Below are 13,388 nucleotides of genomic sequence, written 5' to 3' on the forward strand. Positions count from 1 at the left end.
AGGGGCCATTGGATTCTCACATCTCTTTAAGAACACTTGGGTGACCATAGGGCGGACCTCTAAGCAGATACCACATCTAAAATAGCCTGATGGGATTTTATGATGAAACAAAGCAGAACATTAACTGAAGGGCTGACAGGATGGCCCAGGTGCCACGAAAACATGTGCCCTGAGTTTGGTCCTCAGTCAGTTCCCACACTGATCAAGGTGGAAGAGATGTCCTCTGGCTTCCGTCGAGTGCCGTGGAGTGTGCACCCACACACGCACTATGCTCTTCTGAAAGCGAGAACTTTGGCTGTGACTACCTGTTTTTATGTTTTGGAAGCCTTATGCTGAAAAGCACATTTTAAAAAAGGAACTAAAGGAGGAAGAAAATAAGTAAACTCCAGTATGTTTTGATTTTTTGTGGGTTTGGTGTTAATCTAGGACGCTGATGACCGATCTGTGACCGTTGCTTCTGTAGAATCGCAGATGTTAAGTGCAGAGACCACGTGGCAGTCAGTGTGAGGAGATGTTGCCTTCCTCTCACTCTGCCAGGGAGGGTGGGGAGGGAGTGGTAAGGGATGTGTCTGTCACTCGAAGCAGCAGAGCCGGAGCTGAGGTAACTGTGCCGCAGAGTGAGCTGACCTGCGTCTCATTTTGTTTTACAGATGGTTTTGTCATTAGTGTCTGAGCTTAGAGAGAGTCATCTTAATGGATCGAACACTCAAAGCCGGTAGGTGTTAAGCCGAATATCCCTCTGCTTGGGTTTCAGAAGGTGTTGCTTGGTTACTTCAGGGAAAGGGTCACTGACTATCAGACATGCATATTCACGGTGCACCTAGAGTCTTGTGTGGAGAGAGTGTATTAGTGGGAAGTTCTTTTAGGTATTCTTTTTAAACTCACTGCTCGCCCAGCAGTCACGGGGAAGTTAAGTACGAAATGCCTTTGGTGTGTGCACCAGGACAAGCCCTGGCTGTACAGGAAGGAGCACAAAGGGAAACGAGCCCGAGGCTCTCTGCAGGACGAGGCGTGGGCGCACGTGGGCGCACGTGGGCACTCTCGTGCTCATCTGCTTACCCCGCTTCCCCATGTGTGTTGAGGTACTCACCGTACACAAGATTGGGGTATTTACAAGGCAACAGGTATTTTGATGTGTGCATATGTGACCCACCTTAAGGAACTCAATATTCTAGAATCTAGACTAAACAAATCGGACAGATTCAGAGAAATTAAAAGGCAGTTAATCACATCACAGATGTTTCTTCACTCTGCGCAAAGCTGAACTGTTTTCATTGCTAAGTACTGCATTTTTAACAAATCATTAACAGAAGAATCCGGGCACTTGAGAGACTTTGCTCACACACAAGAAAATTAAAACTTTTGCCAGCCCCAGAGCTCTTTCAAAGCTGGCATTTGCCCTCTGCCTTTCTGAGTGCATTGCAAGTGAATGTCACGACTGTCAGAGGGAAACTCTGTCAAAGATCCTGGCGACACTAGATTTCCCCCTCTAGGTGTGACAGAAAACACGGAAAGTATGGACTACAAAGAAAGATACATTGAAGAGCTAGAGCGGCAGCTCACTGGGTAAAGAAAGCGCTTACTGTTTAAGCCTGGTGACCTGAATCCAACCTCAGAGGCCAGGAAGGTGGGGAGAGAACACTTGTCCTCTGACCTTGCACAGGCACGATGGCACACGCCCTGTGGCACGCGCACCCTTCCAGGTGCGATGCTGGCGCGTGATGACGATGGAGATAGTAGATTTTCTAAACGGAGAAAAGTGAACTTTACTCAAGTTAAGAATTTGGGAGAGCTTGGTAGCTCAGTGGTAGAACACTTGACTGGTGTAGACCAGGTTGGCTTCAAACTCACAGAGATCTCTCTGCCTCTGCCCCTGCTCAATTGCTGGGACAAAAGCCATGCACTACCATGCCCAGCCCCCAGCTTGGAACTTCTTAATAAGCTTGAAGCCAGCCTGGGCTACATAGTGAGACTTTGTCTAAAAGAATAACAGTTCTTCCATAAGGAATCAGGGTCTGGGATGTCTAGAGACTCTTAAACAACAGCAACAGATACCCAGCACTATGCAGATGCTGGAGACTTGCCTCACTGGCAGAAGACTGGGTTCTGACATCTTATATGCACCAGGCTCTGTGTTCAAAGCAAAGGAAAAACAAAACAGGCAGAAGACACAGCTTACATAGACATGCTACCAGAGAAATACACACCTGGAAAAATAGGGCCTGGCACACAGTCGTGATCCCAGGACTGGGGAACTGAGGACAGGAGGGCCCAAAGGTCAGGGAGGTCATCCTCAGATACAGATCAGGGTGCAGACCCCGTCTCTGGAAAATAGAGCTAAAACAAGCAGCCACCTGGCTACCGAGCAAAAGAAAAGGCACTCAGCGCCACACCCATTAGGAAGCATGCCACCCAGGACTATGGTGAAGTATTGTTTGATCCCCACCATGGTGACGGTAGAAGAAGGACAAGGGAAGGCCCAAATGTGATGAGGAGAGACTAGAGTCCTGTGTGCTGCTGATGGTGGTAAAAAACGGAGCAGCTACTGTGGAGAACAGATTGGTGTTAGAAAGAAGAATTAAATAGAATTATGGTGTGATGCAGAAAATCCACTGCAGTGTGTATTTCTCCTCTCCTTTCCTTTCCTTTGCTGTGATAAAACACTGATCAAAAGGACTCGGGAGAAAAGGGCTTATTTTACTTCCAGGTCACACACAGTCGCTGAGGACGAAGTCAAGGCAGGAACCTAAGCATGAACTTGGAGCAGAAATTATGAAGGAATACTACTGTTAGCTCACTCTTAGGACCCTGCACATGGAGTATATTCTTAGGCAGCCAGGACCACCTGCATAGGGTAGGGATGATGCCACCCACAACAGGCTGGGCCCCTCATCAATTAGCATTCAAGACATCTCTCAAAGACACCCCACAGGCTACTCTGATTTGTGTAATCCTTAATTGAGACTCCCTTATCAGGTGACTTTAAGTTGTGTCAAGTTGATGGCTAAAGTTAAGTAGGAAATTATCCTAAAATAATTAAAACAGGTGCCTTGTTAATAAGCAAAATGTATATTTCATGGAGTGTAAGGAGTAAGGTTTTTCTTCCTGCCGCTGGTCTTGTCCCGCCGCTGCGCCAGCCCCAATTAACTCACATAGACTCTGTATTTGATATAATGCTATTGGCCCGGTACTAGTTTCTTATAGGCTAGCTCTGTCTTAAGTACTAACCCATTTCTGCTATCTATGTATTTCCATGTGGTCTTCTCTTACCGGGGAGCCGGCCGGCATTCTGCTTTCTCCAGACTCTCCATGTTGACTCCTCCTTACTACTTACTCTTTCCTCCTTGTCTCCTAGTCCCGCCTATCTTCCTTTCCTATTGGCCAACAGTGCTTTATTCATTAACCAGCATGAGAAACATTTACAGAATGACATCTCCCATCAATGGAGGATACGTCTGTTGTAGATAGAAACAGGTTTTATGTATGTATCAGCATAAGTAGAGCATGTAAGCATGCTTAGCAAAGCAAGTCTAACACAGAAGCAAATATCTTTTTATTCCACTTACGTGAAGTCCTAGAATAGGTAGATTTGTTGGAACAGAAGGCAGAGCAGAAACTGGGAAAGAAAGGGAAGTTAGTTTAAGGTGTTCAGTTTGTTGAGGGCATTGAAAACCTTTGCATAAATAAGTGGTGAGAAGGCAGCATGCGGCACTGCATAATCCAATGTATATATAAAGCTCGCAACACTCACGTCAGTGTATTAGGTGTGGATTCCATACACTGTGCACGAGTGTGCGAACCAATGCTGCCCCACTGATAACCAGTGTAGTAGTTATTACAGAGTGTGGTGTACCCTGTGGAGATGGCTCCCTGGGGTAAGAGCATTTGTGCTTGGTGACCTGAGTCTATCTCTAGGACCAGGATGGAAATGGCAGGGTTATAAGCAAATCACCATGAAGGGAAGGGCACAGGCGTGCTTTCGGAAGAGTGGGAAGCAGAAAGGCCCAGATGCTGATCTCCCACTGCCTGCCCCGGGCACAAAGGACAAAGAGTGGAACCAGCTTGTCTCAGTACAGAGATTCTGCAGTACCGGATACAGACACCAGAGGGAGAAAAAGATCACCGACTCATGACCTAAGACAAGACATTCTTCCTCCACTGCACAAAGTGAGCACAACTGGAACTCAAGGTTGTCCGCATCAGTGATACAGCAAGAGTCTCACCTTACAGGTCATATTGCTTTTGCTCTTATAATCATTTTTAGCTATTTCAATCAGCTTTGCTTTCCTTTAAGAATTTGAGTGTATTTATTTGAGTATAATATCTTTCTGCTCATAAATTAGATCCGCTCAGATAGTGACTCAGAGATTATTCATCTCTCATCATCTTATGACTCCATTTTGACAAGGTCTCATGTATCCCAGGCTGGCCTCAAACTCGCTGTGTAGCGGGGAAGGCCTTGGATTTGTTCATACTCCCTGATGCTGGGATGCCAAGTGTATGCTACTGTGCTGGCTAATCTTACATCAGCTTAACACAAGCTCCAGTCACCTGAAAGAAGGGAACATCAATTGAGAAAGATCTCCACAGGATCCAGCTATAAGACATTTTCTAAATTAGTGATTGATAGGAAAGGGCTCAGCCCATTGTGGGTGGGGCCACCCCTGGGCTTATGGTCCTGGATTCTGTAAGAATGCAGGCTGAGCAAGCCATGAGGAGCATCCTCCATGGCCTCTGCATCAGTTCCTGCCCCCAGGTTCCTGCCCTGTTTGAGTTCCTGTCCTGACTTCCTCTCATGACAAACAGCAATGTGGAAGTGTAAGCCAGATAAACCCTTTGTTCCCCAACATGAATTTTGGTCATGGTGTTCTGTCACAGCAATAGAAACCTTAACCTAGACGACCACCATGCCCAGCTTATGTGGTGCTAGGATCAAAGCCATGGCTTTTGTGGCTGGGTTAGTACTCTCCAGCTGAGTCACATCTGCAGGCTAAGGATCTCACTTTAGATACAGAGACATACAAAGATGAAGAGGAAAGGAAGATAGCAAAAGTATGATGTGCGTATGTGTGTGTGCGCGTGCGTGTGTGTGTGTTGTGTAGTCTATCTATCATATCACTGTTGTAAGAGATAAATTATGTTACAGAAGAATAAAGGGGTCAGTTCACCAAAGATGTAAGTTATAAACATTTGTGCCTACAACAGAATGCCACAGACACAAAGCCCACATTGACAGACTGATGGGAAAATAGAAAACAGGGAGAATTCTGGCGCACCACTTTGAGTAATGGATTGGTTTTTCAGAGTGCAGAGCAGTAAGTAAAAAGGACCCAGGGACAGTTGAGATGTACAGAGCACCCTCACCATACAGTGATAATAGAGTGTGCACTTTCCTCAGAGCCTCCTCCAGGATAGGCCATACTTTTGGATCACAAAACATGCCGTAAGAAATTGAAAAAGGATGAAGTCATACCAGCCCTACAGTTTGATCACAGTGAAATGAAACCAGAAACCCATACAGAAGGAAAACTGTAAAGTTCACTGACATGTAAAACAGCCAGCAGTCAACGGAACCATGAATGTGGAAAAATCTCTTGAAAGAAATGACAGTGAAAAAAGGAATGACAAGGAGCACACTATCGCGGTAAATGAGGATCAGGATAAACAAATAGGCCGAATAGATGTTTATTCAGGGAGAAATAACTTACAACCTAGACAGATGAACACCAGGAAATTCAAGTAGGAAGGAGGAGTCAAGATGGAGAGTCTGGAGAAAGCTGGACGCCAGCCGCCTCCCCAGTAAGAGAAGGCCATGTAAAAATACATAGATCAACAAAAATGGGTTAATAATTAAAGACAGAGCTAGCCGATAAGAAACAAGTAACCGGGCCAACAGTATTGTATCAAATACAGAGTTTCTGTGTGTTATTTGGGGCTGGCGCAGCTGCCGGACAAGAGTGGCGGTGGGTGGAAAAATCATACTCTTACAGCACACCACACACCATGACCCAAAGCATTTATCTAAACTGTTCTATTAACAATAAAAACTCAGGAGCCAGACACTGGGGGGGGGGCAGACCCATCCAAAGGGTGGTGGAGGAACGATCAGCCCACCTCTTCTCTCCACACTTCCCAGACAGAAAAAGCCCTCGGATCCCTCTAAGCCCCTCCCTATCTCTTCCTGTGCCTCTCTATCTGGGTCCTCCCAAATCTCCATGGCTAATTCCAGTTAGCCCATTGTTGACTCTGCTCTGATTCAAAGTTAACTTTATTAGCTATCTCAGAGTCCCTCAGTGGGAACAGATATCCTACAATAATCAATTGCAGGTTGTGGCAAAAATACAGGAAGAGTCGGTAGCAGTAAATTCATTTAAAAATAAGAAAAGAGCTCAAGTTGAGAGCAACTAACCCGAAGTACCAAAGAGTCAGCAGATTTGAGCAGAAGTCAGCAATAGCGAACAACAGAAAAAAAAAAGAAAATTAATACCAAGAAGTTTATGGCACATTGATTGGGGGAGAGTGTGTTGCTTTTGTTTTTGTAAAGGTTGAGCTAATGAAAGAAAAGAGGAAACTTGACAGCAGAGTCCAAAAGTGGGCTACCCCCTGGGTGATGAGCTATGAGATACCATTGAGCAACATTATGCCAGCATCTGGGATGACCTAGGACTGGAGACTCTCTTAGAAATACACAACTCAGAGACAAAGTCTAAGAAGTAAAAAATGTGAGCAGACTTCTAACTAGTGAAGAGATTAAGTTGGCTGCTCACAACCTTCCAACAAAGTTCCAAAGATCAGAGGACTTATGTGTAGGATTCTTTTAAGAGCATAAAAAGGGTTAACAGTCCGTTCAAACTCTTCCAGCATCCTGGAGAAGAGGGGCATTTTTTAATGCATTCATAAGGCTGGCCGTCTTTGGACAGCACAGTCAAGCACAGCTGTGTACAGAAAACAGGGTCGGGTGATATCCTTGGCATATATGTGTGAGCAGTAGGTGTATGGAGAGCTTCTTAGCTCCACAGTTCAGGGAAATGCAAACCAGAACCACATAGCACTTTATATGGATCAAGAGACGTACAAGGGGGCTGGGTCTAGTATTATATACCTATAATTCCAGCACTGGAGACAGATGCAGGCAGATCTTTTGAGTTTTGAGGCTAGCCTGTCTACATAGTGAGTTTCAGGCCAGTCAAGGCTGGATAGTGAGACTCCATCTCAGGAAGGAAGGAAGGGAGGGAGGGAGGGAGGGAGGAAGGAAGGATGGAAGGAAAGAAGGAAGGAAGGGGAAAGGAGAAATATAAGGGAAGCTTTGCTAAGAGACAATGTGTGTGTTGCTGAGACTGTGGAGCAATGGCTTTCTGTGCTGTCAGTGAGGATGCAGGGTGGTGTAGCCTCAGTGGCTCATTAACAGAGAAAGGGGTGTGGTCTGGTGCTGCATGCCTGCAGTGCCAGCACTTAGAAGGTGGGGCACAAAGATCCTGAGGCCAAGGCCAGCGCTGACTCCATGAGACCTAGTCTTACACAGCAGCGTCACCATGTGACCAACTCCACCTCTGCCGATGTATTCAGAAGAATCGAAGACACCTCTGAAAGATAATTTGCAAACCTGTTGCAAATTGGTTGTTTTTCATACTAACCAGGAGATAAAAGTAACCCTTGTGTGCGCCTTGTTAGATGAAAACATAGCATTGCCTCAACTGAATTGTAGTCACCCTTAAAAAAAAAAAAAAAAAAAAAAAAAAAAAAAAAAAAGGCGAGTCCTGTTGATTGCTAGGACGTGGTGGACCTGAAAGACACTGCAAGCTGACATGACATGAGCCAACCATCAAAGACACACACTGCCTTCCGTTCATGTCGTGTCGAAACCAGTCCGTCTCGTAGAAGTAGAATGGTGGTTGCTGTGGTCTGGGAGGAACGGAGACAGGCGTTCTTGGGTGGTATGGAACTTCAGTTTTGTAAGACGTGGAAGTTGTAGCTTTCACTAAGATGATGCTTTGAAAGGTTGATGATGTAACATGGTTTTTGCTCTCATCTGAAGATTCTCTTTAAGCATCTTTGTTTTCTGGAAAACGGCACCCATGTCATCTGATGTGAAGAGCAGCCCGCATTGCTGGGAGGGAAATAACTGGACAGGGGCTTCGGAGAGCAGTGTGCCTCTCTGAAATGTTTGGATTGCCTGCTGACTGCTCTGCCAGTGCTCGCTTTCTTAGCTTGTCCCTAGTAATTGTGATGGAGATATGGGTTAAGGTATTGGTTCCAGTGGTCAGGAAACTGTGCTGTTACAGATTTCCTTGGTGTTTGCTGTCCCCACTTCCTTCCTGCTGGAAATGGCATTTCCATTTGCCCTTTCTTGGAAACCGTGGATAGGAAAGAAGCATCTGTGGGAGCCCCGCCCACAGGCGGCCCACCCACAGGCCCCTGTACCGTGGTGATGCCTAGCAGCTTGTCTTAGCTTCAGATGTCCATCCTCCTGCACCTGAATCCTGCCCCTGGCTAATGTTTACCTTTTATGGTATCGCTTGGTAAGGTTTTGGGCTGTGGTATTTCCCCTCACAAAAGCTGCCATTTACCTCACAATGTGTGGATCACTGAAAGCCTTTACTTTGCAGTATTCAGTATAATTTTTTTTTTCTCATTTCTAGGAGTTATGAGTACTGCAAAATAAATGCCATGGCCAGTCCTATTCATCCTCTTTCCTATTTTCACGTCATTTTCTCTCACTAGGTATATAAATTAGCATTCTTCCCAGGTCGTGCAATGTAGTGAAGTCACCCAACTCCCTGCAATTCCCGCGTCAGAACTATTCATTGGTGTGGTCCATCCAGGCGAGGTAAAGGGACCTATGCTTCTGTCTTCTTGGCATACTTTGGCTATAAGAAAGCTGCTGTGTACTCTGGAGCCCTCAGAGCGAAGCATCTGTGATGGTGTGAATAAGGATGCCCCCCCCCCCTTAGGCTCATATATTTGAATGCTTAGTCAAGAGAGAGTAGCACTTCTTGGGAGCGGTTGGGAGGTGTGGCCTTGCTGGAGGAAGTGTGTCCAGGTCTTCCTGCTGCCTGTGGATTCAGATGCACAACTCTCAGCTACTTCTCCAGCACCGTGTCCGCCATCCTGCCGCCATGCTTCCCGCCATGATGATGGACTGAACCTCTAAAACTGTAAGCCACCCCTTACGTGCTTCTTTTGTTTGCTTGTTTGTTTGTTCATAAGATTTGCCTTGGTCATTGTATCTTTTCACTGCAGTAGAGTACCGGGGGCGGGTTTTGCTGTTTTGCTGTGACAGGCCTCACCACACTTGATGACAGAATGCGAACTCAGGACCTTGAATTCGGAGAGCAGCTGGACACCTTAAATGGGCTTAGCGCTTAGCGTGTAATATTGTGGCGAATAATGTGGCTGCTTTTTGCATTTGTCCAAAAAAAAAAAAAAAAAAGGTTCCTGAGGCTAAAATGAAGAGTTTTGGATAGTAGCATTGGCAGAGGAGATTTCAAGACAGCCTGGATTGACTGTGCTGTGGTAACAGTGGTCACTCACTCTTGTGAAGATCTATGATGAGAAGGAGCGAGCAGTGAGCAGCTCCCTCCACGGCCTCCGAATCAGCTCCTACCTCCAGGATCCTGCCCTGTGTGAGTTCCTGTCCTCACTTCCTTCAGTGGTGAACAGCGATTTGGAAGTGTAAAACAAAAAACAAACAAAAAAAATCCTTTTCCTCTCCAAGTGGCTTTGGTGATGGTGTTTAATACAGCAATAGAAACCCAAGGTAGCATCATTTCCTAGTGACCGTCTAAAGCCTTTTGGGACATACGAACCCCCACTTGTATTTCTTGTTCTGTTGATGAAGTTCTGTGGTGCTGCGTCATCTGTGTTTTTACAGTCGAGATCATCTAGGTGGTCGGTTAGGTGTGCACAGCCTTTTCTCCGGTGGACTCGCCCTCCCTCAGCCCTTCCCCAGCTCACCAACACGGGGATTTATGATTTAAATTAATTAGTGTACTTTCTGCTGATCTTCTACGCTGCTCATTCCCAGTTGCAAGTGTCCTAAAACCTCAGAGGCTATGAGCTTCCTGGGCAGGGTAAGAGAGGGAATTGCTGTGCATATGTGACTCAGGACCAAGGGGGAGTTGTTCATCAGGACCACAATCAGCTCTGCTCACCAGCCGCTTCCCAAATAACCACTTAGAGATTACTTATTGATTATAAGTGCTTGTCCAATAGCTCAGGCTTATTACTAACTAGCTCTTACAACCTAAGTTAACTCGTATTTCTTATTTACGCCCTGCCACACGGCAGTACCTTTGTTAGCATGGCATGTTCATCAACTGCTCCCCTCCGTGTCTGGCTGGCAACTCCTCTGACTCCGCCCTCCTTCTTCCCAGTGTCCTTAGTTTGGTTGTCCCGCCTACACTTCCTGCCTGACTATCAGCCAATCCGCTCTTTTATTAAACTAATCAGAAGGTGCCTTGGCAAAGACACATCTTCACAGTTAGCAAAAAGATATTCCATAACATCCCCCCCCTTTTGTATGATTAAAAAGGTTTTAACTTTAACATAGTAAAACTATAACAAAAACAGTTATCAAGTAAGAATTACAGTTACAATATCTAGTCCATTTGTATTTGGCAAAGTTGGAGAAAATATCTATCTTATCTTGGTAAGTCTAATTTATTTTTAAGTCTAAGTTGCTTTTTTCATAACTAAAAAAAATGTACAAATTTAATTATTTAGTCTTTAACTCCATTAAAGACCCCAGAAGGGTGAAATGTTACCTAATGACAGGGACATCTGGCTACCCATCTGGCTACAATTACTCTAGGTTCCTCTGTAACATTTGGGGCAGCCAACTCCGGCCTTAGGTCTGGTATCTCTGACTGACACCCCTGAGGAGTAGGGAATTTTATGAAGGGCTGTCCTATCGTATCTTGGCAAAGTGTGGCAGTTGCCTTTTTGTGTGTGTGTGTGTCCTGCTGGTCCAGTTTGGACGGCGTGTACTGCCAGCAATTGAGGCAAGGACAGTTTCCTTACCCAGTGGCTAGCCTTTGTCATAAAGAAAGCAAACTCCATATGGGGGTTCTTTGATGCCCATCATCTTCTTTGAAGTAGATGGGTACTGTCAGGAGCAGTCATGTCTCCTGCCATGAAAAGCCTCAGGTTATTAAATATCTTAAATGCCAAATTTTATAGGTCTTTGAAGTATGTGAACACCATCTATCTATCTGTCTGTCTGTCGTCTGTCTGTCTGTCTGTCTGTCATCTATCTATCTAAAGATATCTGTGTATGACATTGAAAACATACCTAACATGACTGTAAGATTGACTCCTATAGGTGACTATTAATCTGTATTTCTTAGTTATACAATGCATTTTGAAATGAGTTAAATAAGCACAATACCTCAGACAAGAGTAGAAGCATACATATAATGTAGCATGAATAATAAAAACCTAGATACAGATATTGGGGTTCAAACTGAAAATCAAATTAAAGCAGCCAACCACTAGAGAGTTCTTAACTCTACCAAGGCTCAGACCAAAAGGGGTGATCTATCTTCAGACTGACTGACTTCTGTCTCCTCCTGTTTAAATTCCTCTCTAGTGCTTGTATTAAAGGCATGTACCATCACTGCCTGCCCTCTATGGCGAACTAGTGTAGCTGCTGGGATTATCTTAGTTGTGACTCTGGAGCAGTGTAAGAAAGAGACAGTTGTGTTTGTGTGGTGCTGGAAATGTGTATGTTTTATAGACAGCCCTAGTGCCATATGTTTCATAGAGTCACATGGATGTGTGTGAAATCAAGTGGGATGTTCATTGGCCATCCAGAGTCTCTAACTATAATGAAATCCTCCTCCCTAAAAGACCTGCAGGTTTTGAATCATCTCCTTTTCTGAAAGGAGAGAGGGACTGAGTAGGTAGGAAAGATAGCTGACCCTGAAGACGCTGACCAAGCACTGAGTCTCAGTGGCTGAAGTTTGTCTCCGCGCAAGGCTGGGAAGGGTCCGTGGTCAGTTTCCTTAACAGTTTTAAAGTCAGCAGTGGTGCACACACTTTTAATTCCCAGCACTGGGAAGGCAGAGACAGGATGATCTCTTAGTTCAAGGCCAGCATGGTCTACATAGTACTAGTCCTGGGGAGATGGAGACACATGGGTCCCTGAGGCTCATTGGCTGGCCTGCCTTGTCTATTCAGTGAGCCCAGGTCCCAGTGAGAGACCTTGTCTCAGAAAACAAGGTAGACACCTGCACATACACTCTACACATGACTTTTGACTCTTGTCTGAGGTTTTAAAGGACTAAGTTATTTATCTTTAATGGACAGGGAACAGAATTTCATGGTTTTTAGCTATTAAAAAAACAAGACTTTAAAAGCTCTTAAAGAGACTCAAAGAGCATGTGAGGTATCAAGTTACATTTTACAGTCAATCTTCTGATAAGGCTAAATGAACTCCATAGAAAGGTTGGATTTCCTTTGAAAGCTACATACTGGCTCAACATACTCTGCAAAGTTCCCAGGGAAAATCGTGTCTTATTCAATTATAAAATTCTTTGGGGGGGGGAGAAGAAAGACTATACTAAGCAGAACTCAGTGGAGCAAATGAGGGAGGCTTGAGGTGGTCACTGTTCTGGGATGCCAGGCTAGCACGTGCATCCCTTAGACTGTGTCCCATTCCTGTGCGGCACAGACGTGCTGCTGCCAGGAAACTCCTAACCACAGTGATTACCATTTCACCCACCCAGTGTCATCACGGGTGTCCTCGTCCTTTAGTGGACCTTGCTCTGTGCTAAAACAGTCACAAAGTGCAGCCTGGCACAAAGGGGCACTGGTTCAGCTGACGTGTCCAGAAGCCCCTCATGATGTGGTCAGGAGAGTTAGCATGTTGGAATGTAAAAAGTAAATTAATAAAAAATGAACAGTGTAAGGAGTAGGTTTTTCCGCCTGCCGCTGGTCTTGTCCCGCCACCGCGCCAGCCCCAATTAACACACAGAGACTCTGTATTGATATAATGCTGTTGGCCAGGTACTAATTTCTTATCGGCTAGCTCTGTCTTAATTTTTAACCCATTTCTGTTAATCTAAGTATTTCCACGTGGTCTCATCTTACTGGAGAGTCCGGCTAGCATCCTGCTCTCTCCATCTTCCATCTTGACCCCTCCTTACTACTTCCTCTTTGCTCCTTGTCTCCTAGTCCCTATCTTCCTTTCCTATTGGCCAACAGTGCTTTATGACATCTCCTATCAAAACAGCAATAAAAAAAGAGCTAGCATTTGGAGTGATTGCCAGTGGTGGATCATATCTATAGTGCTAAAACCCTGCACCTCCCTCTAGGAATTTGACTCACGATGTAAGAACACGTTATTTAATTGGAGAAGGAGTTGAAAATTTTGACTCATAGGGACAGAC

The 13,388-nt window shown here is 45.2% G+C and overlaps 1 protein-coding gene across 1 annotated transcript in view; it reads left to right on the plus strand.

Moving 5' to 3' along the window:
• Positions 1-13,388, plus strand: part of Fancc (FA complementation group C) — a 91,728-nt gene that overhangs the window by 44,254 nt on the left and 34,086 nt on the right. Inside the window, exon 5 of the mRNA XM_051194141.1 lies at positions 651-715. Coding sequence (XP_051050098.1) covers positions 651-715 — 65 coding nt within the window. The remainder of the gene's footprint in view (positions 1-650; positions 716-13,388) is intronic.

This window comes from Phodopus roborovskii, unplaced genomic scaffold (genome assembly GCF_943737965.1).
Source record: "Phodopus roborovskii unplaced genomic scaffold, PHOROB, whole genome shotgun sequence".
Lineage (NCBI taxonomy): Eukaryota > Metazoa > Chordata > Mammalia > Rodentia > Cricetidae > Phodopus > Phodopus roborovskii.